Source organism: Eublepharis macularius, chromosome 7 (assembly GCF_028583425.1).
Source record: "Eublepharis macularius isolate TG4126 chromosome 7, MPM_Emac_v1.0, whole genome shotgun sequence".
NCBI classification, from domain to species: Eukaryota; Metazoa; Chordata; class Lepidosauria; order Squamata; family Eublepharidae; genus Eublepharis; species Eublepharis macularius.
In genome coordinates this window covers 6,882,731-6,908,899 of record NC_072796.1, presented here as the reverse complement: position 1 = coordinate 6,908,899, position 26,169 = coordinate 6,882,731, and the positions used below count along the sequence as shown (strand labels likewise).

At 45.6% G+C, this 26,169-nt stretch overlaps 1 protein-coding gene across 1 annotated transcript in view; it reads right to left on the bottom strand.

Moving 5' to 3' along the window:
• DTD1 (D-aminoacyl-tRNA deacylase 1) overlaps positions 1 to 25,271 on the bottom strand; it is a 37,661-nt gene extending 12,390 nt beyond the window's left edge. Inside the window, exons 1-4 of the mRNA XM_054984359.1 lie at positions 25,189 to 25,271; positions 21,400 to 21,490; positions 20,937 to 21,172; positions 15,121 to 15,218 (exon numbers count right to left, since the gene is read on the bottom strand). Coding sequence (XP_054840334.1) covers positions 15,121 to 15,218; positions 20,937 to 21,172; positions 21,400 to 21,490; positions 25,189 to 25,231 — 468 coding nt within the window. The 5' untranslated portion in view covers positions 25,232 to 25,271. The remainder of the gene's footprint in view (positions 1 to 15,120; positions 15,219 to 20,936; positions 21,173 to 21,399; positions 21,491 to 25,188) is intronic.
• Between the last annotated feature and the right edge of the window lie 898 nt (positions 25,272 to 26,169).

Genomic DNA, 26,169 nt, shown 5'->3' with positions numbered 1-26,169 from the left:
GAGACAGCCTGGCCCTTTTCTTTGCCTGAGCTTATCTTGCCCTACAGTCGATCTGAGGAATCTGTTCTGCCAATGGCAGAAGCACCGCGTTCGGCTGCAGCGAGGATTCTCGTCCCAGATGAAGGTGGCGTTACCAAAAGGAATTCCCAGGGTTCAGCCCATGCTGCATAATCAGAAATAACTCCCAAGACTACAGCACACCAGAGAGTGTAAGGTATGAATCACTATGATGGACAGAAGGTTCCATCCTGGGTGATCCCTTGAAACAGGCTGATTTATCCATCAGAGCTTCTGAACTGCCCAGCATGGAAATTTACTTTCCAAATTCTGGACAGACGCAGATAAAGTTTGACAACAAAGCTCTCTCTTTAAAGAACCCCACTTCTCGTTACAAATTATTTATGTGGGTTCTTCTTGTTTAGCTCTTTCCCATCTAGTTACATAGAGACTTCCCTAGAGTTTAAATCCTTATTCTTTATTAAAATAAACCCAAATCTTTTAAATTAAGCAAGATACAAGAATATAAATGCATATTCAAATAAGTCCAATTAATAATGAACATATGCAGGCAATAAAAAGGGTCCCAGCACGGGAAGGGGCAAGGGAGCACTGACAGGTAAGAAGGAGCTGGGGTGGCGGCTATCCTGGCTCGCTGATTTGTACCAGCTGTCCCCCTACCAGAACCCTCCTGAATGCCAGCCTCTGTTGGTGAGGTTTGCGGGGGAGGGTGTGTGTGATGGCAGCACCTGCCTGCCACGAAGACAGTTGCCCAGAAAACAGCTCTTGACGCAGCCACTGGGAGGGAGCACCAGCTATTCATCTGGGGGATCTGTTCAGACTCCCTCAGCAGAAGAGGGGGATTTGCAGGCGCATGGTGCTTCAGCAACCGGCCTGGTCCTTATTGGAAATGGGGGTTGGATGGGCAAGAGGGTGGGTGCCCTGTCCGCACTTTCTGAGTTACCTCTGTCCCCCCCCCCAGGATGCCTGCTCCGTGACCGGGGGGGGGGGTGATGGTGGGCAGCGGGGATAGCTGCTCATCCCTCGCGTGCCTGTCAGGAGAGTGGTGCAGCCATTGGCTGTTGTGGGAGGGACTGTCAGGGGAACGGTGGGCGAATGCTCCTGGGAGCAGCTGTGCCTTGCCTTGCTGTGCTTGGGCACCGGCGTGGCTCTCCAGAGAAAGTCCACTGGGAGCAGTGGAGCAGTGCTGCTTTTCCGCTGACATGCGAGCGTGGACGCCAAGCGTGGTCTTAGGATTGGACTGCCTGGCTTTTCTAATAATTAAGAATACTTTATCTACTGTTTTTCCAACTATTTTTAATTAGTTGTCAGGGATAAAGAACATCTGAATTTTCCCACACCCTGCTAATGAAATGCATTAAAGGTCATGCAACGTTCACCAAAATACATATGTATAAATAGAGTACAGATGATCGAAATCGTATCTCTGTGACACCCTTGTCAGAGCAGACCAATCATATTCAAAAGGCAAATGGAACTCTGAAGTGGAGCAGTTTAACTGTCAACAGCCAACTGACAGGAAGGATTGGAGGTATCTTGGACTAGGCAAGGAGTCCTGCAGGGACTATAGTTATTGACTGTGTCAGGCACGGTTAGGGTGCTAGATCTGGGTCAGGGGGAGCACCTTAAAGGCCTTAGAAGAAGGTACGAGGAAAAGGAACACAAATGGAAATTGAGGCGAAGATATACTTTGAGCTTATACATTCTGTTACCTACAATAATTGTTGATTTATATAATTATGTTATGGAATTCTCTTTCTCTCCTCAATACCATTCTTATTTCTGTGGATTTTTCCCTCTCCTTTTTATATGATTGGACGAATTTATTAAATACATCAACAACAACATTCGATTTATATACTGCCCTTCAGGACAACTTAACTCCACTCAGAGCGGTTTACAAAGTATGTCATTATTATCCTCACAACAAACACCCTGTGAGGTGGGTGGGGCTGAGAGAGCTCCGAGAAGCTGTGACTGACCTAAGGTCACCCTGCTGGCTTCAAGTGGGGAATCAAGCCTGGTTCTCCCGATTAGAGTCCCGCACTCTTAACAACTACATCAAACTAATAGGAGTTTGGTGTAGTGTCTGGAGTTTCACTTTGTGACGAGCTTCAGAGATAGGTTTTCAAATATCTTATTCAGATGTATTTCAGTGATGATGTTGGGAAAAATTTATTCTGAAGCTTATATATTCTCTTACTTATAATTAATATCATTTATATAACCAGGCCATAGAAATTACTAATTTTCTCTTTTTTAAAATATAATTTTTATTATGCTGTTATTGCTGTGTTCCTTCTGCATGAATTAATTTTTTTATATTACATATTATTACATTTATACAATCTATTACATTTATAATGTACAAATAATATCAAAACAGACTAACAGTTAAGCTAAATAGTGAAACTATTTAAATACCAAATATTGTGAGATAGAATATAATGTTAAATACAAAATGTTTAAAATTCCACTGGTGCTGGATTCACCCTTCAAAAAAACCCTAAAAATGGGTCACCACCAGATACATCTAGGAGTATTACAGATTCTTCTTCTTGTTTTTTTTTTAAAAAAGATTTCCAGGATATTCGCTTCCGAGAGTCAGAGCTCCTTTCATCAGCTTTAATGTGCTGTTTCATATAAAAACAGTGAAAAGTGCTAAACTGTCCATTTACTTATGTTAAAAAGCTGCTGAAGGAATAAACACTGTAATTCTTAATTATATGCACCTCTCTGCTCCTGCACAGTGTTAACCAGCCAGCTGACATAGGAAGGAATTACAAGTCACGCTTACCATCTGAATACATTTGTTTGATTTGTTATATCTGTTTACCAAGTGATCCTCCCTCTACACTCTCTGTATGATCCAGGGAAAAATTACAGTTGATGTGCTCTCTGGTTCAGGATTACAGAATCCTATGTGTGCATCAAAGCAGACACATTCAGTCAAACAAATCACTTCACCTTAGAGTCTCTCTACACAAGAACTCTTACATGAAGATGCTCAAGTATAGGGAGAGGCAGTGTTAGCCAGGAAAGCTAGTTTAAAATAGTCACAGAGATCGCTCCTCAGTTTATTTCATCTTCCCCTCCCCAAAGGCTCTGTCAATTTCACCTTCCCTTGGGGAGGCAAAGATGAAATTAACAAACCCTCTGAGGAGTGATCTCTGCATGCTCTGTCCTTTTAAACTACCCTCCTGTAGAGAAGTGAAATTGACAGAGCCTTTGGCTCTGTCTTTTTAAACTATGCTTCCTGGCCAACATTGCATCTCCCTACACTTGAGTATCCTTGTGTAAGAGGTCTCGTGTAGAGAGACTCTCTCTCTCTTAAAGTGGACAGTGAACCTGGTATTAAATAACTACGGGAAGGGTGTGGGTGGTGAGGAGGTACACAGTTCTTCATCCTGAGGAACTTGTTAGTGGTAAAAAGACATAAAGTACCATAACAAGAGAAAGGCCTGGATCAAGGGTTGTGACAATCACAGATCTGAATTTTCTCCCACATCAGAGACTCCTTGAACACAGAAAACTAATTCATCAAGAATAATTATAAGACTAGAACCCTTCTACTGGTTTTATTTCACAATTATATACTTCTGGGTTTTTTGTTTCTTCTTCCCAGCATGCTGGGGAGCAATCTGATGCAACCTAGCCATATCTTGTCCCCCAATGAAGTCATCCTTCAAGATACAGGTAAAAAGGCCTTTATACCGTGTCCTGAAAGACGCACCTGCTTTTTGTTTTCAACATCCAGCCTGATAAAGAGCTCCGGAAAACTTGAAAACTTGCACGATGTGTTGTGTTATTTTGGCTGATCCTAAAAAAAGACACACGAAGTGGCTTCTATTTGCGGGATTTTGCTTTCAACCAATGCAGCACTCTCCAACCAGGTTTGTGGACTTTCCCGCAGTGCAGAAGAAAATCAAAATGGCCTTTCCTTTGCACAATGAGGGGCAGCTTTTATTAAGCAGCGCGCTTTCTCATGCTTCCTTCAAATGGACAATGAGCATGAGGTACAGTTGCCAACTCCAGGTTTGGAAATTCCTGGAGATTTAGGGATAAAGCTCAGGGAAGGTGGAGTTTGGGGAGATGCGATACCTTAGCAGCTACTCTCTCCAGGGGAACTGATCTCTGGCAATCTCCTCCCTGTAGAAGAAAACCAGCCCATAGAAGAGAACGGCTTGGACACAAGTACTTCATTTTCAAATAGGTGGAGTTCCCCTTTTCCGTACTTAGTATCTTCTGTACTCTCTTCATAGAACTGTTCACGGGACTGAAGCATCCTTGTTGTGTAAAATGTCATACCCATCAAAAAGCAGGCCACCACGTGTGTTTGATGTGTTAGCACAAATTACAGATAGAAGACAGTTTCTGAATTGCTTAAGGACACTTTCCCAAGAGGGTGTTCAATCCTTTGTAAACCAGAAAGATCTATGATAGGGGACAGGAAAGGACAAAACTACTCAATCCATTATCAATCTAAATGTCAACAGAGTAGATGTGCAGGGGACTCTTGAAAGAGTTCTAGAACCCAAATGTCCCCACGTGACTTCAGGCGTGAACCCTCTTAGCCTGAGATATTAGCCCAAGAGACTGGCGTTCCACAGAACATGTGACGATGCCATCCACTGTTACGGCACCCGTCTTCCCCAGCAGGCAGCGACTTTACATTATCTCACAGAGGCCCTGAAATATTTTCACCTGGAGATGTTAGGGACTGAAATAAAGCTGCCCTTGCAAAGTCAATCCGGGCCAATATTACCTATTGATTGACTGCTGCTCTCCAAGGCCCTGAGGCAGAGGCCTTCCCTTCTGTCCTGAAGAACAAACTGCTGCGTCTCCCTGACATCTCAGGAAAGCATTTCAGGAACAGAGATGTTAGGAGTATTATCCAAGTATATGCTCTACCACTAAGCTAGGGAGACTTTTACTAAATCACTTTGTTTCCTAGAAAAAAAACCCAATCCAATGAGATCAACCAAACCTCATCATCCCTGCTGAACAGAATCACCATTCCTACTAAATTTCTATGAAGTTGCAGTAATCAAGGTCCAAATTATGTTCTAGAGTGCTTTCCATTATCAATCTAACATTCTACAAGGCTGCCCCAAGACAGCTACCGATCCACCACATGTTTATCGACCACCACCACGATCATTCTGCTTCTCTTCACAATCCTGTTGATATATACACCATTTCCCAGCAATCTTTTTTCAAGCTCAAACCTTCCAGACCACCATCATTGACAGAAATCCACATTTTGAAGGAATATGGGCCTACCAATGCATGATAAACAAGAAGAATGAGTGGTGCTGACATCACATCCTTCTGCTAGAGCCTCTTGGAATTGCACAATTGCTACACAGTCTTGTAATCCTAAAAAACCTTGGGAGTACCTGCTGTAAAAAGATCAGTTAGCACCGATGCTAGTGAACCAAGGAAACACTAATTATACCCAAAGCTTTGCCCCTCTTTGTTCTTGGAAGAAAAACCCATTCCAGGTGCCATGGCAGGAAACTAAGGATGCTAGGACAAAGTAGCAAGCGTTAACCTTAATATTTCGCTCTAATCGAGATCCTCTGTCAACTAGTAAATGTAAGGGGAGTAATCCAAACTTTTAATCTCTATGGAACACAGCTAACGGGCAGTGTGCATGCATCATTAAAATTATATTACTGCTTTAGGTTTAGTCATACAAGGGTGCACAGCTCTTCACAGGACAACAAGACACCATAACCGTTCTCCCTTCTCTCCCATGCCAGAGCATTCACTTCCAAAAGACAGGCCTAAAATAGCAGATAATTGATTTCTTTATGGACACTCACTGAACAAAAGGGATCAATTCATGACTTCTATTACAGACTGGACATTAAAAATTAAACATAATATTCTTTTTCGAGTTGGACTATTAAAAGAGTATGGTACATTTTCTAGTACAAGCAGTCCTCAGAGAGGGTTTTTTTCTACCTCTCCATGAGGGCCTCTATCAATCCTTTGGATTCTGTTCAGAGATTCAACCCACTGGAAGAAACATGAAGATTTTCAATTATTTTCAAATCAGGGCTTATGGGGGCAGAGACGAATTATGTGCTGAGTTGTAATAAAGTGTGCACCAAAGTTTGAAATGTTGTTGTGGAGAATGGCTCAGCTATTTGTGTTCTCATAGCAACAGCAATCAAAGCAGAGCTGGAGGGTCATTATACTCAGAAGGCTTCATGAACTATTCGTCAGGATCCAACAATTCATCATATAGAGACCCTGACAGCATCTGTGCCACAGGAAAGGGTTATTTTCTGTACACGTTAAAAAAAAAATCAGTTTTCTTCCCGGTAAGGAGAAAGGAAACCTTCAAAGGTAAAAGATTTTCTCCCCTGCAAGGAGAAAGGAAGCCTTCAAAGGTAGAATATTTGCTGCAGCAGCCACTGCTAAGAGACAGGCAGTGATTGGACAGACAGTGGATATGAAAGAGTTAACAGTGGTGGAAAGTTACTTCATATTCACCCAGAAAGCACCGACACACGGATGAAAGCAGCCAAGGGAGGTCTAGTCCACGCACGAGAAGCCTTCCTCATTTGCTTCTGTTGCATTCAGTGACATCACAACCTCATAAGCAGCAAACCTCCGAACAGCAGGGCCAGAAGGCAGCATCAGGGGAGGGCCGTGGGTGGCCTCCACGCCCCGTTGCTCGCCCTCTAGAGCTATCGGATGGCCAGTGCGTGAGACGAGATGCTGAACCAGGTGGACCGCTGGTGCAATCCGGCAGGACTCTTCCTATGTTCTAATGTCTGCGCTGGTTATACTACTACCAAGGTCAGCCCACATAAATGGATAGGGGCCAACATGGGCTGCACTTTGGATTTTAGACTGAAAAATAAAGGAACTGGCCCTACTTGATTGGTGTGGGTGCTATAACAATAACAACAACATTCAATTTATATACCACCCTTCAGGACAATATAATGCCCACTGACAGCGGTTTACAAAGTGTGTCATTATTATCCCCACAACAAACACCCTGTGAGGTGGGTAGGGCTGAGAGAGTCCTGAGAGAGCTGTGACTGACCCAAGGCCGCTCAGCTGGCTTCAAGCGGAGGAGTGGGGAATCAAACCCGGTTCTCCAGATTAGAGTCCTGCTGCTCTTAACCACTACACCAAACTGGCTATGACACATGAACACACATGAAGCTGCCTTAGACTGAATCAGACCACTCGTCCATTAAGAACAGTACTGTCGATCAAGAACGGCAGTGGCTCTCAAGCAGAGGTCTATCACATCCCCTGCTGCATGATCCTTTTCACTGGAGATGCCGAGGACTGAACTTGCTGCATGCCAAGCAGATGCTCTGCTACTGAGCCATGCCCCCCCCTTCCTTAACAAGACCCCTCTCTGCCCCCCGGGGCAGCTTTTTGTCTGAACTTGACCCATATGTCTCCCATGGCCTTCCTCTCAATGATGATTCAAATAAAGCCAAAAAATAGAAATATAATCCCACCAAAGCAACTTGGCTGTCAAAGGATCAGTCCTACAACATACTTCAATGCACGGAACAGGTGTGACCTTGGATGCCACACTTTCAATGGAGGCCCAGGTCGCAACTGTTGCCAGGTCTGCCTTTTTTCACCTTCGACAGGCCTGGAGCCCTATCTTTCGCCCCGGGACCTGGCCACAGTAATCCATGCAACAGTCACCTCCAGGCTAGACTACTGCAATTCACTCTACGCTGGGCTGCCCTTGGGCCTGACCCAGAAGTTACAGCTGGTTCAGAATGCCAGTGGCATGCGTCCTTATCGGCACGCCAATCCGAGCGCACATTCATCCTGTGCTGTGCCAGCTGCACTGGTTCCCAGTGGAGTTCCGGATCCGGTTCAAGGTGTTAACCTTGGTGTTTAAAGCCCTTCACGGTCTGGGACCTGCATACCTGCGGGACCGCCTCTTCCATTATGTACCCTGCAGGGTGTTGCACTCTGCAGACAAGCAACTCCTGGTGGTCCCCGGCCCGAAGGACATCCGTCTGGCCTCAACCAGGGCCAGGGCTTTTTCTGCCCTGGCCCCGGCCTGGTGGAACACTCTCCTGCTGGAGATCCGGGCCCTGCGGGACCTGTTACAGTTCCGCAGGGCCTGTAAAACGGAGATGTTCCACCGGGCCTTTGGCTGACGGCCAAGCTACAAGTGACGAATGACACTAGTTGGACACTTGTCAGCTTCCCTCAAGTTTTGATGGCAAATGTAGGCAGCTTGGTGGAATATTGGACAAGTGACAGTTGAAAAGTTCATTGGACAGAAGTCGGAGACCCAAGCTGTAAAACCAGGACGCCTACATTTCCCATCAAAACTTGAGGGAAGCTGACAAGTGTCCAACCTGTGTCATTTGTCACTTGTAGCCTGGCTCTTTAGTGCCAGCGGGTGTCCTCCTTCTTCCATCTAAGACCGCCACTTTTTCTGGGGCTGCCCTTGGCCATCTGTTATGTCCATATACGGACTCCCAAATATTTGTCTAAATAGCCTGCACCTGGACTCTTATAATGACTTGTTAAGATTATTACTGATTTTATGGTTTTGTGATTTTTAATGTATTTTATGAATGTTGTTAGCCACCCTGAGACCATTTGTGGGGAGGGCAGGGTATAAATAAAATAAAATAAAATAAAATAATAAATTTTTGCCTCATGCTGTGTAAGGTTTCCAGAAGGGCTCCATTTGGGGGTTTTGTCCTCATACTAAGTTACAACACAATTTGTGGCATGTTTTCTTGGAAATAAATCCCACCGAATACATCAGATCCAAGTTCCTAGCAGCTCTGCTTCCAACCTCAGCGAGACAGTTCAGAAGTAACAGCCTGGCCCCCTTGAGAGTGTGCTACAGGCTTGCGCTCTCGCGCGCCAATGTTCGTTTTCTTCTGCACTTCCTAATTCGCTGTAACCTGAGTCTGCCATGACAATGGAAGTTTCGGTGACTTCAGCTTGCCCAAAACCAGAACCGGAAAACAGGGGGATTCTGGACAGATTGAGACCCACAGCACACTCCCAAGAGACCACTCTGCATATAAGAAGTTCCAAGTGAGACCTCTAGTGAAGACCAGGGTTGCAGAGGCAGGCAATGGCAAACCACCTCTGATCGTCTCTTGCCATGAAAACCCTACCAGCAGTTGCCACAAGTCAACTTTGACTTGAGGGCACTACACACACACACACACCCCTGTTGAACCTACGGTTATGTCTGGAATTTTGCGAATTTGTCGTGGGCACCACAACCAAACAGCTGCCACGGAGGCTGAGTCCAGTCTTAAAATACTTCAAGCTTCCACAAAATATTTCTTCCTCATGAGAGTCCCTACAAGACACAAAGGTCCCCTGGGGTCTTCTGAAGCACCACCCACTCCTCTAAAATGGAGGAAAGCCAAGCTTGGCTCTTTGCCTGCCTTGAGGAAGAAGCAAGTGGACATCAGGAAACACACTGGCAAACACCACACGGGGGTCCCAGGGTACGCAGTGACTTTCCCTAAGTGTTTCAAACCCATTCTGCAAGTATCTTTAGCCTCGTATTATAGAAACAGCAGCATGCACAACTTCACCCGGGCAAGGCCACACCTAAGCTGAGATCTGAAGTGGAGACTTGGTAAGTAATTATTCCTCCCCATTATTCTTACTACTTTTGTTGTCTTTTGTACTGATGTTTTAGACATTGTAAGATGCTCTGGGGATATGTTGTGCCAAAGGGCAAGGTGGAAGTCTCTTTAAAAATTAAGCAAATCGTTCATGCTTCTCAACGGCTACAACAGTTCTCTTTCATAAGACGTGGCCAAAAAACAGTCCCCTAGCTATCCTTAAGAGTGACCACGTGCCACTACAACCAGGGCCAGGGCTTTTTCGGTCCCGGCACCTACCTGGTGGAACTCTCTGTCCGTGGAGGCTCGATCTGAGCAAGACTGGGCCTCCACAGCAAGATCTGCTATCGTTTCGCCAGGCTTGTAAGACGGAGATGTTCCACCAGGATTGCGGTGGTTGAGACAGACGAATCGCCCAACCGGCCCCTCACAGCGAGGGGAGATACACCCCCGAGCTGCACCTAGTCAACCCTAGCCACCCTGCCCCGTATACCTGGAGGATGTTTTGAGATGTGGGGTGCAATGCAAATGCCTCAGATGCTTTGGTCCAGTATTTTAGTGCAGTTTATGTGATTATTAGCAATATTTTATCGTGTGTTTTTAATATATGTATTTATATGTTCTGAATCCACTCTGAGCCTGCTTGCAGGCACAGCGGACTATACATTAAATAAAATAAAATAATAATAATAATAAGCAAATTGAGTCAACTTCCTTGCACGTAAATGCCTGCACCACAGAATCGTCTTTCATCGGAGCTCTTTCACCACATAGTTCCTCTCTGTACACATGCATTACAAATATTCAAAGAGCAGCACAGAATATGAGGAATGAATAAAAATGGGACAAAAAAACCCGAACAGAGGCAAAGGTGCTTTGATGTTGATACAACCAGAGTTGATGGGGAAAGACCGGCAAAAGTGAAAGACTGAATGTAATGGAACTTGACTGACACCTAGCGTCACCCGAATCGCTCAGATCTTTTATTGGAACAAATATTTCATTTGAAAAAGCACGAGATGCTCAATCATCACCTTTCCAGAAATATTTGCAGAATCATGACCTGGAGAATACGTAAGGTACCTTGCAACACTGGCTACTAGGGATGCCAGATCCCCGCCGGGGGCAGGGGATCCCCCGCCCCCCCTCCCGCTTACCTGGCCAGCGGGGGGGAGCGCACTTTCCATGCGTGCTCCTCTGCGGTGCTGTGCGCTCCCATGCACTGCAGCTGCCTGGATTGGGCCCGTTTTGGCCTGGATCAGGCCTGGGTTGGGGCCACTGTGGAGTGGAGCACTCCTGCCCTCTATAGCAGCCCAAAAAGCGCCCATTTTGGCCCAGATCGGGCTCATTTCTGGCCCATTTTGAGCCACTGCGGAGGGCGGGAGCGCTCCTGCGCTCTGCAGCAGCCTGAAATGGGCCTGTTTCCCCCTGGATCGGGCCTATTTCGCAGTGGCTCAAAATGGGCCCGATCCGCACCAAAATGGGCATGAAATGAGCCCAATCTGGGCCGAAACGGGCACATTTTGGGCCGCGGTGGAGGCCAGGAGAACTTCTGCGCTCCGCAATGTCTCCAATCCGGGCTCCTGCGGAGCACGGGTGTGCTCCCAGGGCCACATGATAACATCACTTCGCACTTGCAGGAGCTTTGCACATGCACCCCCCCCCACCCGTGAAGGTAAATGCCAGGCCCCAACCCCCCCCCGGGAGGTTGAGGGGGCCTGGCAACCCTACTGACTACATGACTCATAGTTTGGTTCTGAGTTGAGGCCACAGGAACAGCCAGGAATGTCACCAATTTCTGAAACCTTTATAGTTCACCACTGGAATAATTATGAACAACAGGCAGCAGAGGCATCCGTTATGTAGCAGGCAGGTTTTTATTAAACAGCTTCAGAGTAACCTGTCAGTTTACCGGCTTGATCTTTCAGTCCAAAGAAGCCTTCCCCCACCTTTTTCCTTTCATGCAGTTCCCATTCTAATCTATCCAGTGGATTTTGTACACAGGCTCACACAGAAAAATATCAAATACTTTGCCAAGGACTAAATGCCGGCTCCTTAGTTTCAACCAGTGGTCATAACTTATAATATCAACAAATAAAATGGGGCAACAGCAATGAAGACACAACAGGATTACAGTCGCTGTTTGCTGTTACAGCAAACAGCAATATTTGTCCTCAGAAAATCCACGCAGGTCTTCACTGCTGCCAGAAATGCAGCTACTTCTGGGTAATAATCTTATCAGTACCCATTGATCATGCGCTGATTCACCACAAGATAGGGACAAAAAACATTACTGATCAAGAGGATTTAGCAAGTATTCTGACGTCTGAACATAAAGATAGCATTTATGTCTGAACATAAAGATGACAAGTTGTCAGGGAGGTCTTCTATGACTTTAAACCCCCCCACAGAAGGGCAATTCAGACATCATACAAGAACATGGTTTGAGCTTCCGAACATACTGAAGAATGAGGATTTAAAGCTGCTTGTTTGGTTTCGTTTTCATTCAGGCAAGCACTAATCTATCTAGTTACAGTTGCCTGCTGGAGTGAAGCAACAGTCCTAACTAGGGCTTAGAAAATGTCACTTGAGGATACAACCTATAGCTCAAACACAGGTCTTTATCTGAACCCAAGTAATGCAGGAAGAGCCCTTGGGGCCCCTCGTGACTACTGAAGTGTTTGGCATTTTGATTTCAGGCCAAGCTGTTTCTACTTGCGATTTTGCTGGCTAATAAATTGAAGTTTTTAAAATAATCAGATACGTTAAAATAAATTCTCAGCTTTTCCCTGTAGTATGTGACAAGATTAATTAAGAGATCTCATTCTGAACATGGCCCCAGAACGTGGATTAAAACATCTGCACAATGTTACCGTGTACAGACGGGGGATTTTTCAACAAACCTGGGGGAATTCTAAGTCTGCAGAAAAATCTAAGGAAAAAAGTGAACAAGTTATTTTAAAACCCTAACGTTTCAACAAAACCAGGAAAACCCTGATACTGGCTGCCAAGCCACTTCACAAGCATTCTTGCATGTGGCCACCAGGAGAAGGGGAACAAGAAGGTGTCGTGAGGGAGGCAGAGGAGGAAAACCAAGATGGCAGCAGATGCCGCGAGCGAACAGGAGAGATGCAGCAGGTCAGCCCGTGAGGAAAAGAGAGGTGAGGAAGAAGGAAGCAACGAGTGAACAGCCAAGCAAATGAGTAAAGTGGCAAAGGAAGAATGACCCAAGCAAACCAGGAGGAAAAGAGCATCAATGAAACAAGGGGGAGAGGGAACAAAAAAGCAAACGGAGGGAAGAGGAGGAGGATACTAGCTGGAGTACGCAGGATTCTCTCTCCACTCTGAGATTCTTGCAGGTCTCGGCTTGTGCCATACTTAACTTTCAGTTAAGCTACCTTTGGCATATGATCAACACCAAGGGTAGCTTAACTGAAAGCAAAGTGCTCTGGACTCAGCAGAAGTGACAAGAGAAAAACAGCTCTGAGAATCTGTTCCAGTTTTGGGCTTGGTACTTTTCAATATTTTTATCAGTGATCTGGATGAAGGGGTAAACGGGCTACTCGTTAAATTTGCTGACGATACCAAATTGGGAGGAGTGGCAAACACCAAGAAGATAGAATTAAAATTCAACAAGACCTGAATACTCTGGAGAAGTGGGCAGCTGTGAATAGGATGCAATTCAACAAAGACAAGTGCACAGTATTACATCTGGGCCACAAAAATGGGAAGCACAAATACTGGATGGGGGATACACTTCTGGGCAGTAGTATATGTGAAAGGGATCCTGGGGTAAGAGCGGATTGTAAACTAAATATGAGCAGTCAGTGTGATGCGGTGGCAAAAAAGGCCAATTCAATCCTGGGTTGCATCAAAGGGGCCATAGCATCGAAATCGCAGGAGGTCATAGCCCCTCTCTATACTGCCTTGGTCAGGCCACACCTGGAGTATTGTGTGCAGTTCTGGAGGCCTCACTTCAAAAAGGATGTGGACAAAATCGAGAGGGTCCAGAGGAGTGCGATGAGGATGATCAGGGGTCTGGAGACTGAGCCCTACGAGGAAAGGCTGAGGGCCTTGGGAATGTTTAGTTTGGAGAAGAGGAGGTTGAGGGGGGACATGATTGCTCTCTTTGAATATTTGAAAGGCTGTCATTTGGAGGAGGGCAAAGAGCTGTTCCAGTTGGCAGCAGAGGATAGGACGCGAAGCAACGGGCTTAAATTACAGGCACAAAGGTACCGGCTGGATATTAGGAAGAACTTTTTCACGGTCAGAGTAGTTCAAAGGTGGAATCAGCTGCCTAGGGAGGTGGTGAGCTCCCCTTCACTGGCAGTTTTCAAGAAGAGGCCGGATGAATATTCGTCAGGGATGCTTTAGGCTGATCCTGCCCTGGGCAGGAGGTTGGGCTAGAAGGTCTGTATGGCCCCTTCCAACTCTGTGATTCTACGAGCACATACACGGAATCCCTTTACAGTCAGTCAGACCACCGGTCCATCCCGGTCAGTACTGTGACCAGAAGCAGCTCTCCAAGATGTGAAAAGACCTCTATATCTATATTGCACAATTCTTTTCTCTACAAGTGTTGAGAATTGAGTCTGAGTGCAGCAGAGCAAATGCTGAGCCATGGCCCCTCGCTTATTTTTAGAGACGAAACTTCCAGGTAATATGGTGTCATGATGAACATGCAAAAGCTTCAGTGACGCATGATCTGTACCCACGTTCTATAACCATGGGCCTTTTGCCTGGGTTGTTCACTGTGATAGCCAATCCTCCTAGGACAAAGGCATTGTTTGTTTAAGATGACAACCCACGAGATACGTGTTTTAAAAGAGAAACATGCCTTTATATCACTGCATACAGTCGTGTTTCCCTACTGGGATATAAATATGGATAATTTGGAGCTGAAGGTTGGAGCCTACAGAGTATTTCTGCTACTGTAAATGCATTGCGACTGACAAAGTGTAGCGATTTTTGCTGATTCCCCACCCCTAATGCAGACCCTACAATCTGCTCAGCACTATCCAGAGAGGGGGAAGCATTTTGGGGAGCAGAGGGAGGTGGGAAAATCCCATTCTGAAAACAAAGCTCCACTTGTGCTTCAATTCGATTCAGCCTTGTATCTTTAAATTTGATGAGAATGTCACTAGAATAGGTACCCCCCATTCCTCCTTCGGAGAGTGTGAATTCATAAACTCTCTGGCCCTTATGGACCATACATCGCAGCTCACAGGGTATTCATCTCTGTCTCTCTGTGCCTGTTCCCTCAACGCTGAATACTTAGGAAATTTGGATTGAGAGTTCCTTCATGTACAATCACAGCATTCTGCACTGAGTCTTTGACGAAAAAAATGGGAACATGCCTTAGAAACTGTATTTCAGGAAGCCAGAGATAATAGCACCCATTGGCTTACATTTGCAGAAGTTAAACAAACTTCAGCCCCACTATTTATTTATCAGCAATCTCTGTACACGCCAGGAAAAAGAAGATACATCTTACCTGCTTAGAATCAATAGGGGCTGTAGGAGACTCCAGTTCTATGGTGACAGGCCCATCATTTTGGATATGTACCTGCATGTGTGCACCAAATTTGCCATCTATAAAGAAGAAAGGGGGGATGCTTCCTTATTCAGGGAGATCTTTTAGTTTACCTTGTTTCTTGTTTTAGAAAGGCTGTTTTCTCACAGCCTCTGGTTAGTTTTGGATACTTTCGCCATAACTATGAGTGTGACAAACTTTAGAAACTAAGAATAAAGATTTCTCATGGCTTTGCAAACATCTTGGAGAATCAACTTTATTTAATTGAGAAAGATCAGGAATTTGGATTTGAGAGACTGGCTCTTAATGCAACCCCCCCCATCCCACCCCCTAAAAAGAAGTCATTTTGGTTCAGCAGTTTTTCAGGCATTATATATACCATATTATGTGACTGTTTTGAAGAGACTTTGCATTTTAAAATTTGTAAAAAAAAAATTACCCGTCTTTCAAAGAAATTATTATCTGCAACAAGGAAATTGGGCTGTACTGAAACCCTTGACACAGCTGACAAGAGTCTAACATTTTAGAAATGGATTTAAGCATTATCAGGTGCAATCCATTTCAAAAGACGGTAAGATAGGACCATATCTTTGGGCTGCCAATCAACATGTCAATCCTTCTCTAGTTATTTTATTTCTTTACACTACAGCAAGATAAGAATTGCTTTTTGCTATTTTTATTGCTTCAGACTGCCCTGTTTTTAGGGCTGCCATATGGCAATAAGTTTAAACCGATTATTTAAGTACACATCATTGTGTGGGTTTGACATGTTGATTCTAAAGAGACTCACGGCACACTGCTGGGGGCTAAGTGATGCCCTTTTAATGGCAGACTGCACATATAACGTAGTAAAAGGACGAGTGGGTTTTCTAGCTAAGACCAAACTATGTGTTGCAATAAAATAGTCCTGCAAGACCCTCTCTTCTACCAGAGGGACAGGAAATTTACCTAGCTGGCTCAAGTCCAAAGTTATGAGACCTTCATGAGCTTACCTCTCTCATCTTATTCCCCTGCTCACGACAAAAAGAAACCATTTTCCACCCTGACTGAATGAGGAAGAATCAGAGAAACCTCTTACATCATTTGGATATTGTAGTCAGGCTGTCCTTAGAAGGGGAAACAGCAATCTACTCCATCTTTGAGGCAATGCTTAAATAAAGTTTGGTGTGTGTGGACTATGAATAAGATTACAGCTTATAAATATGTTTGGACATGAAAGTCATGGTCAGCCTCCAAGTTTCTACATGTCTGGTACCCGTTTGCTAAATTACTGGAATTATTGTAACTCTTACAGTGAAGTGCAACAACAGATACTAGAGTGTTTAGAATTTTTCTCTTTGAATTACTGAGATACGATAAAAAAAGTTTACATACTAGATTTTGGACACTGGTTGATTATAATATAAATTTAAATATGTGTGGACTGTTAGTTATATTATATTTATACTAGTAACATAGCCCGTTGTGGAGAAAAAATACAACCGGCTCTAGACAGAGCAGGCCAGGCATTGCCCCGTCCCCAGTGCTGTGATGGGGGGGGGGGGGCAGGTGCCATGGTGGGCACCCGTGACTGGCAGCAGCCCATTCTGGCCCCACTGAGGAGGGATTGGGCCGCCACAGGCAGGAAACACTGCCAGGGGAGGGAGGCGCCAGGCACCCTGGAGGGCTTCTGTGTCCAGCAGCGGGATGTTCCGGACCCACTGGAGCCGGATCGGACAGCTGCAGGCGGAAGAGTGCCTCCGGGGGGGCAGTGCCAGGTGCCCTTGTAGTCCCCTGCTTCTGGCAGCAGCTTGTTCCAGCCCTGTTTGGGTCAGAATGGACTGCTGCAGGTGGTGAGCACTGCTGGGGGGGAAGGTGCCAGGCAGCCTGGTGGGCACCTGCACCCAACACTGGCCCATTCTGGCCTCTGAGGTAACAGAGGCCAAGTCTACCAGTCCTGTAAATGTATGGGAGGTAGACCTGGTATCTGGGAAATGGTAGGTCAGGCCTCTAGGAGTATGGAGGCTAGGTCTATTGGCCCAGCAAAGGAAAAGGATGTAGACCTGGGCTCCACAGGTCCAGAGGCCAGGTCTACCAGCCTGGCAAGGCTATGAGCAGTAGACATGGCCTCCAGTAGTACAAAGGCCAGGTCTACCAAGCTGGCAGAGCCATGGTGGGTAGACCTGGTCTCCATGGGTTCAGACAGAGGCCAGGTCTAGCGCACCAACCAAGGAATAGGACCTGGTCTCTGAGGGAATGGAGTCCAAGTCTACAGATACAGCAAAGGAATGGGACACCTGGCTTCCCTTCCCTGGGGGTGGGAAGAATCAGGCCAGATGAATGGCGGGAGTGATGAGGGGAAGAAGGATGCCTGGAGTGCCCATGCACCTGGCAGCTACCCAACTCAGCCACATTGGAACCAAATTGGGCTGGCTGAGTGGCAGGGAGTGATGTCGGGAGGGGGGGGGGTGAGAAGGAGGCAGGGGCAGATGACCGGCTGTTGCCCTTCCCAATCCTAGCTGCAAAGGGAAGTGTGCATCCTGCAGCAAAGTGTGCATCCTGTGCAAAGGGAAGTGTGCATCCTGCAGCTGGGGCGGTGGCTTGACAGGCGGGTCGGTTCATCGCTGCTGCTGCTCCGGGGAGGCAAATGGAAGGGAAGTGCCTGCCTATCTTGCAGCCCAGCCAGCGGCTTGACAAACGAGCGGGTTCTCTCCCGTCGCCAATCCCAGGGGCAAAGGGAAGGGAAGCGCCTGCCCGTCCTGCAACCCGACCGGCAGCTTGACAGGCAGGCAGGCTTTTCCCCGCTGCCGATCCCAGCACAGAAGGGAAGCGCCCACCTGTCCTGCAGCCTGGGTGGCCCGATTCGGGCTGGCAGCTTGACAGGCAGGCCCTTTCCTTCTCCAGCCTATCAGGGCGGCGAAGGGAAGTGCACAAACTGTGCCTGCACCGCATGAAAGGGTGAGTCATCTTGAACACGCTTACACTTTTGTGTAGTAAGATATGCCATGACATACAGAGGGCTGCTAATGGAAGAAAGAGTTGACATATCGAGACCCCTGGTGGGGTTTCAAAAGGCCTACGATGGTCGTATTTAAAATGCTTATCACCTCATAGATATATAATCAGTATATGGAGATCTACTCCTTAATACTTTTGCCTGTCCAAAATCTGCTATTTTTGCAAACTGAGTCCCCCTGTAGAGAACGTTTTCAGGTTTCAAACTGCGATGAAAAAACCTGTCAATATAAGTACAGATGAGGGGGAAATCATTTTAAAAAACTGATTACAAGCTTGACAGGCAGGCGAACTCTTCCCGCCACCGATCCCAGTACGGAAGGGAGGCACCCGCCCGTCCTGCAGCCTGGTTGGCCCAATTAAGGCTGGCGGTTTGACAGGCGGGTCTTTTCCTTCCCTGGCCTATCAGGGTGGTGAAGGGAAGGGAGGCAGGCAGTCCTTCCCTCTGGTGTGCAAACTGCGCCTGCGCCCCATAAAAGGGAGAGTCGTCTCGAACACACCCTTTTATGTAGTAAGATTTCAATTATTTAGCTCATGACACTTTAAAGACTCTTCTGCAAATAACAGACAACAGGCATTTCCCTGGCTACCTATTTCAATTTATCCTGAATGTTGGGGCAAACCAGGCAGAGGCTCCCCAGCTTCTCTCTGTCCCTGCCTCAACTTTTTTGGATGGCACAGGGGACTGCAGAGGAGGCAGGAAGGATCCATTTCGCAAGCAAAATTATTCTCACTGTCATCTGGATCTGCTTTGCTATGAAAATCTAACAGGCACTGAACAAACAATGAATAAAACAAGAATCCAGTTCTAAACACATTCCTTTGATGGTAATTTAACAGGCAGAAGAAATAATCTTCAAGTATCTTTGTTTCCTGGCAGAACTCAGTCCCCTCCTAAGGCCATGTTTCACCAACCACACAGCTACCCTTCCCTTCCCAACACAGAAGAACAAAAAGACAGTGCTTTCTCTCCCCTACCCCTTAGAACTTTCTAAGAAAGGAATTCTTGCTTCTTTTAGCCACATCAGATTCTGGTCTCCTGGCTCCAGAAGATGTACAGGAATGTGGATATGGATTTATACTTCTGCCATATATAGATATTGTAATTGACATTAAAGGCCTGTAACCCCTAGACTTCAATCTGAGGAAGGGAAAACCATGTATGTCTCTCTGCCCTGAGATTTGCCAAAGAGGCTTTCCGCTTTTACCTGAAATTTTGTTAGCTGGGACTAGATGGAGGACCTTTTCTGCCATCCCCAAAAAGTCAAGAGTGACCAACATGCTTGAGGACTTGGACAGGTTTCAGTTCAGACTGAGATGTTGTTATAATGATCTGTACTACATGTTGGTGCTGCTGGGGGGCGGGGGGAGTTATATTGTTTTAATGATTACTGATTTTATATCATTTTGTATTAAACTGTATTTGTGAACTGCCTTAGGGAAACAGGTATAGAGTCTAGATACTAAGGACACTTGGGAAATGTAGTAAATAAAAGTAAAACTGGAGGAAGGAGGGCAGGATAGTACAATGTTAGATAGTCAAACCACATTATACTACGGCTTATACATGTTTCAGCACTTGATTTAGTAAGCAGATTAATCTGGTAAAGAGTCCAGTAGCACCTTTAAGACTAAGCAACTTTATTGTAGCATAAGCTTTCGAGAACCACAACTCTTTTCTTCAGATGCATCTGACAAATAGATCTGTGGTTCTCGAAAGCTTATGCTACAATAAAGCTGGTTAGTCTTAAAGGTGCTACTGGACTCTTTACTATTTTACTACTACAGACCAACATGGGCAACCCCTCTGGATCAGATTAATTTGGATGCTCATTTTCCTGCAGGAGGGATACTCAGAGAATTCCAAGCCTATAGCTGAAACTTAGACAACAGTACAAAGCAGCAGACTGTGCTTCGCTTCATCTGCACCGAACTCCTTTTCACAAGGGCACCTGAAGGCGGTACGGGGCCAAAGGCCAAGATAGAAGGAAGCACTTTCCAGGTCTAATGGACTTCAAATAAGCATAATATACTATGTTGTGAAAGGCCCTGGAACCCATCTGCTCCGCATTTATTGTCCTGTTTTGGGGTCTTCTTTTTTAAATTTACAGACGAGCATATCTCTGCATTCTGGGGAAGACCCCTACACCTTGACAGTGGGAGACCCTATTTTGCTGCCTTTATAAGCACCAGACTCTCAAGTTGGTTATTAGGAGAAACAAGCAGAAAGCCAGTGTGAAACTGCAGAGGAAGGGAGAAGAGAAAAACAGTTCCCCCACCATACCCATCCAAATATTCCCATCCAGGATTCTATGAACTCTCTGGGGCTCGAGCAGACCAGTTTGTTTGCTTCCTCCATTTTCTTCATCCCCCACTGAGCACTCTCAACATTAGGTGCCTTCTGGAGCACGCTCAGGCTAATGGAGGCTTCTCTTATTATTAATTTATAAAGGCATTGCCCCACCCCTTCTTTGTACATGGAATAGGGTTCCCTGCATTTATGCCTGACACGAGCCACCTGCTTTCCCGTTAAATACAGTGGTGTTTTAATGCCCCCAAGAAAGCTTTTTTAAATGGAACAATACAGTTGCGTATTTTGCTCTGAAACCGCTGATTGGTTTCTCCCTACTTGAGGAAACAAAGATCTACCTGCTACATCGATTGATAGGTGGCTACAAACTGAAACAAGTAATCCCCAAAGGTTGTCTGCTTTTATGGCATGCGAAGAACCCTCCTTGAGAAAACCGTCCTCATTTACCTTGGCTACTTGAATTTTGCATTACCTTTAATGAGCTCTGGCTTGTACGTTTTGCGAAGCTGTTCCAGGAAGCTGTTGTAGAAAGTTTCTGCTTGGTCCGTTGGCATCGCCATGTGATAGTCGGGCTTATTCCCTTTCAGAATACACTGGAGAGTGAACTGGCTGACACACAGCACCTCATACTGCTTGTCCATCACGCTTTTAGACCAGTGCTTCCCACTTTCATCTTCAAACACACGGAGGTTTAATATCTTTCGAACCCTACGCGCAAAAGAAAAAGGCATGGAAATAAAAGGACTCACGCAGTTCTGCATAGAAATGGGGAAAACACACAATCAGAAAATAGGAAACAGGATATCTAATAAGTGGAGCTATTGTTCCTGAAAGATTCACATTTTGGTCATTCAACCACCACAGCTGGAAAGTTAACACAATTGTTAAATTAACATGAACATGGAACAAAAGTTTAATGCTTTGTCCTGACTTACATATGTTCAAGCTCCTTCTGAGTGTCCTCCACAGAGAGACCGAGTAGTACACAAATGCCTCGTCCAATGGAGCTTATTTGTTCCCCACCAACTGTAGAAGGAATTTTTTTTAGAAAGACGTTAAAACTTGCAGAATTTCTTTTGTGTCACAGGCAAAACCCTAGTAAGATGCAGTCCCAGTTGAGTACAGAGTTTTAAAAGGGTCTTTCTTAATTTATACCTATGGATACTCCTATTTCTGGAAAAAAGAGTATTTTCCAATAACCTTCTTTTAAAAAATGTCTTGGAATATTACACAGAGGAGCCAGTCTCTTCACCAAAGGATAAGTGCATACTTGCTCTTTGAAGTGACTTTCTGCTTTCATCTCAGGTCAGTTTGTAGCAGACCCTCTGAATGTCATGTGCTGTCAAATACAGTAAAGCACTCCTGTATTCCTATCATTTAACAGCTGCACAGAAGGAAGCCAATCTGCAGGCAAAGGTTCTCCCACAATGCTATACTGCACCTGCCTGCATTCTTCTCCTACACTATCTATTTAACGAACAGGAGCCTGTACCTTTATTGAATTAATCTGGCAGCCAAAGTGAGTAGTATCTCCAGACTTTCCCTTAAGCAGCTTACTAACACAGGATGATTTCTAGTGCAATCCTAAACAGAGTCATTCCAGTCTAAGCCCACATAAATCAATGGGCTTAGACTGGGTATTTCTGTTTAGGAATGCACTGTTCAAAACATTATGTAACAGATTTTAACCAATACAAATTAGTTTGGCCGCTGAGCATCAATTTGATTCTGATCAAAACACATGAAATCCTTTACAAGTTAGCCCATATTTAAAAAACGAATACACATGTATAATTTTTATACATGTCTCAAGAAATAGCCATTTTGAAACAGATTTTGCTCATTTCCACAGCATGATAGAAAGATAACTGAATCTGAAAATTTGCCAGTGTTCCACACAATCTGTGGTTTGAATGTCCCTCAGCCAATCATAAACAAGAGACAGATGCAGAGTCCTGTGAATGAAGCAAGTCTACAACGTTTATTAAACGTGGAGGAGCAGAGATTACACAGAGAGTAAAGGGTTCCCTTGTGTAGCTCATCAAAGCTACAATAGCTGTGCAAAGCATTTTATACCTTTTGATTAATTACAATACTTGTTGTTCTGTTGGCTCAAATATTACTGTGGTCCCCCTTGGCTCAAGTGGGCTACCACCTCTAATGATACAATAGTCCAGGCGTATTCTTAGTGGAAGAAAATACTTTGGTCAACAGCATAATTACAATATTTCCCGACTGCCATTGCTTATCAGTGCTTGTTTTATCTCCAGAAGGAACATCTCTCTTCCTTTCCCACACATCTCTTTCACAGGCTTTTCATTATATCCATTTCTCTGGCCCATGTAACATTTTACCAAGGACGCCCCAATGTCGCTTTTGGCAACCTTGTATGCTACAGGCAGGGATTGTGTCTCTGGGTTCCGTGGGAAGGGAGCATTCTCCCTTCCTGAGGAATGTGCTTGCAGTTGCATTTAGCACCCATTCCCCTTGCTCTGGAGCTTCTTCTGAGCCCTGAAAGGTACTGCTAATCTGATTAACTCATAGCAAGCTTCCTTCTTCCAGTAACACATTTTCTTTCCCATCCTTCTATTGCTACATTTGGCAAGAACAGCTTTACTAAGAAGTTTCTGTATCAACCTATAGGCAGTGTCTAGCTAATAGTGAGTACAGGTGAAGATGTAACTACCTTATAGCAAGCTTCACAGTGGCTGGTCTGAATCTTCACAGTGACTAGCATACATAACATACATTCTGCTTTGGTCATTTTGCTTCAAGTCTCATTCTCTTGCAAGTTGCATTACAAATACTATACTAGCTCCTGAGAATAATAATGCATAGCAATAGTAAAGGCACATGAAATCTTCTTCATTAAATCTACTCCCCACACCAGTATTGCTAACTCATAGACATCAGTTCATGAATCCTTACTCTTGGGGTGCAGGGGAAGGAGCAAGGTTCTCTGCTACTTCCCTAGGGCAAAGCCTGCACCTTTCTGGTGGCAGCCCCATTCCAAGACAAAGTAATGCACATCATGATACAGACACAAATTACGCAACAGAAAAAACAAACACCTTTAGAGCTGCCTATGTACTATATTTGCTGAACAAAAACAATGCAGCCAGGCACTCACCATTTGCCCAGTTATAGATCAACAAACATTGACAAAAAGGCAGGAAATATTGCCTGAACAAGAGGACATGACATGGGATTCTGCATCCACACTAAACTTCCCTTCCCCTTCAGAAATCACTGTACATGCTGAGAGGCCAAGCAAAGGGTCCCTGATAGTACAACCTTGGTGTTTTATCTGTTACAGCAGTTATTATTTAATTCACCCGCTTCTTACAAAAAATGTAACATGTCTGGAAATTTTGAAGACTTGGGGAGAAAAAAAACTAGATGTTGAAGCTGAATTCAGAAAAGGAAGACACACGAGAGATCACATTGCAAATTTACAATGGCTAATAGAATATACCAGAGAATTTCAGAAGAAAATCAGCATGTTTTTATAGAGTACAGCATAGCTTTTGATTGTGTGGATCATGAAAAGCTATGGATAGAGTTAAAAGAAATGGGGGTGCCACAACATCTGATTGTTTTGATGTGCAATCTGTACTCTGGACAAGAGACTAGGTTACTGTTAGGACAGAATATGAGGAAACAGAATGCTTTCCATTTGGCAAAGGTGTCAAACAAGAATGCATATTATCTCCCTTCCTGTTCAACCTCTATGCAGAGCATATCACAAGGGAAGTTGGAGTAGATCTAGAAGAAACTGGAATAATAATTGGTGGAAGGAATGTTAACAATTTGAGATATGCAAATGATACCATGATACCAGCACAAAATACGGAAGACCTGAAATTACTGAGGAAGGTTAAAGGAGAAAGCGCCAAAGCAGGATTACAGCTGAACATCAAGAAGACAAAAGTAATGACTACCGAGGAATTACTCAATTTTAAAGCTGACAATGAGGAAATTGAAATTGTTCAAGATTTTCTATTCCTTGGCTCAATCATCAACCAAAAGGGAGACTGCAATGAAGAAATCAGAAGATTGGGACTTGGAAGAACAGCTGTGAGGGAGCTAGAGAAGATCCTTAAAGATAAAGATGTCTCTCTGGGAAACAAGATCAAGATAATCTAAAGTATGGTATTCCTCGTTGCTATGTATGGATGTGAAAATTGGACAGTGAAGAAAACTGACAGGAAGAGAATGGAGTCATTTGAAATGTGGTGCTGGAGGAGAGTTTTGCGGATACCATGGACAGCCAAAAAGACAAGTGGCTACCAGATCAAATCAAGCCTGAATTCTCCCTAGAAGGTAAAATGACAAAACTGAGGCTATTGTACTTTGGTCACATCGTGAGAAGACAAGACTCTCTGAAAAAGTCAATAATGCTGGGAAAAGTGGAAGGCAGTAGGAAAAGAGGAAGACCTAAAATGAGATGGCTGGACTCAATAAAGGAAGCCACGTCCTCCAATTTGCAGGCTCTGAGCAAGTCTGTTAATAATAGGACGTTTTGGAGGTCTTTCATTCCTAGGGTCGCAATAGGTCGGAGGCGACTTGACGGCACATCACACGCAGGGCGCTCGCCACGCAGGGCCTTCCTTGGTCCTCCGCCAGCAGCCCAGCCCAGCCCAGCCCAGCCCACTCCACGCCGGCCCGGAGAGCCCAGCCAGGCCGCAGCCGAGCGAAGCAGGGAGCAAAAGCGGCCCGCGCACCTGTCACGCTGGCGCGGGTGACGCGCTGGATGATGGCCTTCATGATGCCGGCAAGGCAGCCGGGGACCACGGCGGCGGCGAGCGACAACTCCCGGAAGCAGAAAGAGAGCTTCCGGCTCTGGGGAATGACCCGGAAGTCATCTCCCTATGCTGAAGCCGGTCGGGAGCTGCGGCCTACGATGGGCGGAAGTGGGACTGCCAGGCCGGCCGCTTTCCCCGGAGGCGGCGGCGGGTTTCCGTTTTTTGCCCGGCGAGGGCTCCTGCGCGGAGAGACTCAGGGGGTGGCAACAGAAGGGAGGAGCAGCCAGAAGGAGGGCCCGCGGAGACTAGCTCCCTGTGGAGAAAAGCAGGATTTGAGCCCAGGGGCATCTTAGAGGCCAACAAGATCTTATGGTGCCCCAGGACTCAAATCCTGCTGTTCTACTGCAGCCCAATATAATACCACCTAAAACGACCCCTGTGCAGAAAGGACTCCTCTGGGGTAAAGGCCTCCTTGAGAGGAAAGGCTTGCTGGGGAAATAGGTGCTGGGACGGGCGAGGGGGGTGGGCTTTGCAGACCACAGCTCTTGAAGACCCAGGGAGTGGTGCTCCTCAGCCACAAGGACAGTCCAGAGAAACTTGGCACAATGGACCCAGACAGATGGGTTACTCCCTGGCTTAACCCTGAGGGAAGGGTGCAGCAGCGGGGACAGGAGTTTAAGGACTTGGGAGAAGGACCCAGATGGATAAAGCAGCCCTAACAGCTAGATGCATCCAAGTGTAGGAGAGGCATCACACGCAGGCTGGGCCATAGTGTGGTTGTTGATTTCAGGAGCTGACAATGTACAAGGACCACACAACTAAAGTGCAAGCTTCGCAGATCTGGTATAGTGCCTTATCTCTGACCACATGCAGAAAAGATGTCTCCCCACCGCCTCGGGGGACAGGGCTCTTACCCCAGGGGCCTCACAGCAACCCTGCTTCTAGCGCTGTTTACATCAT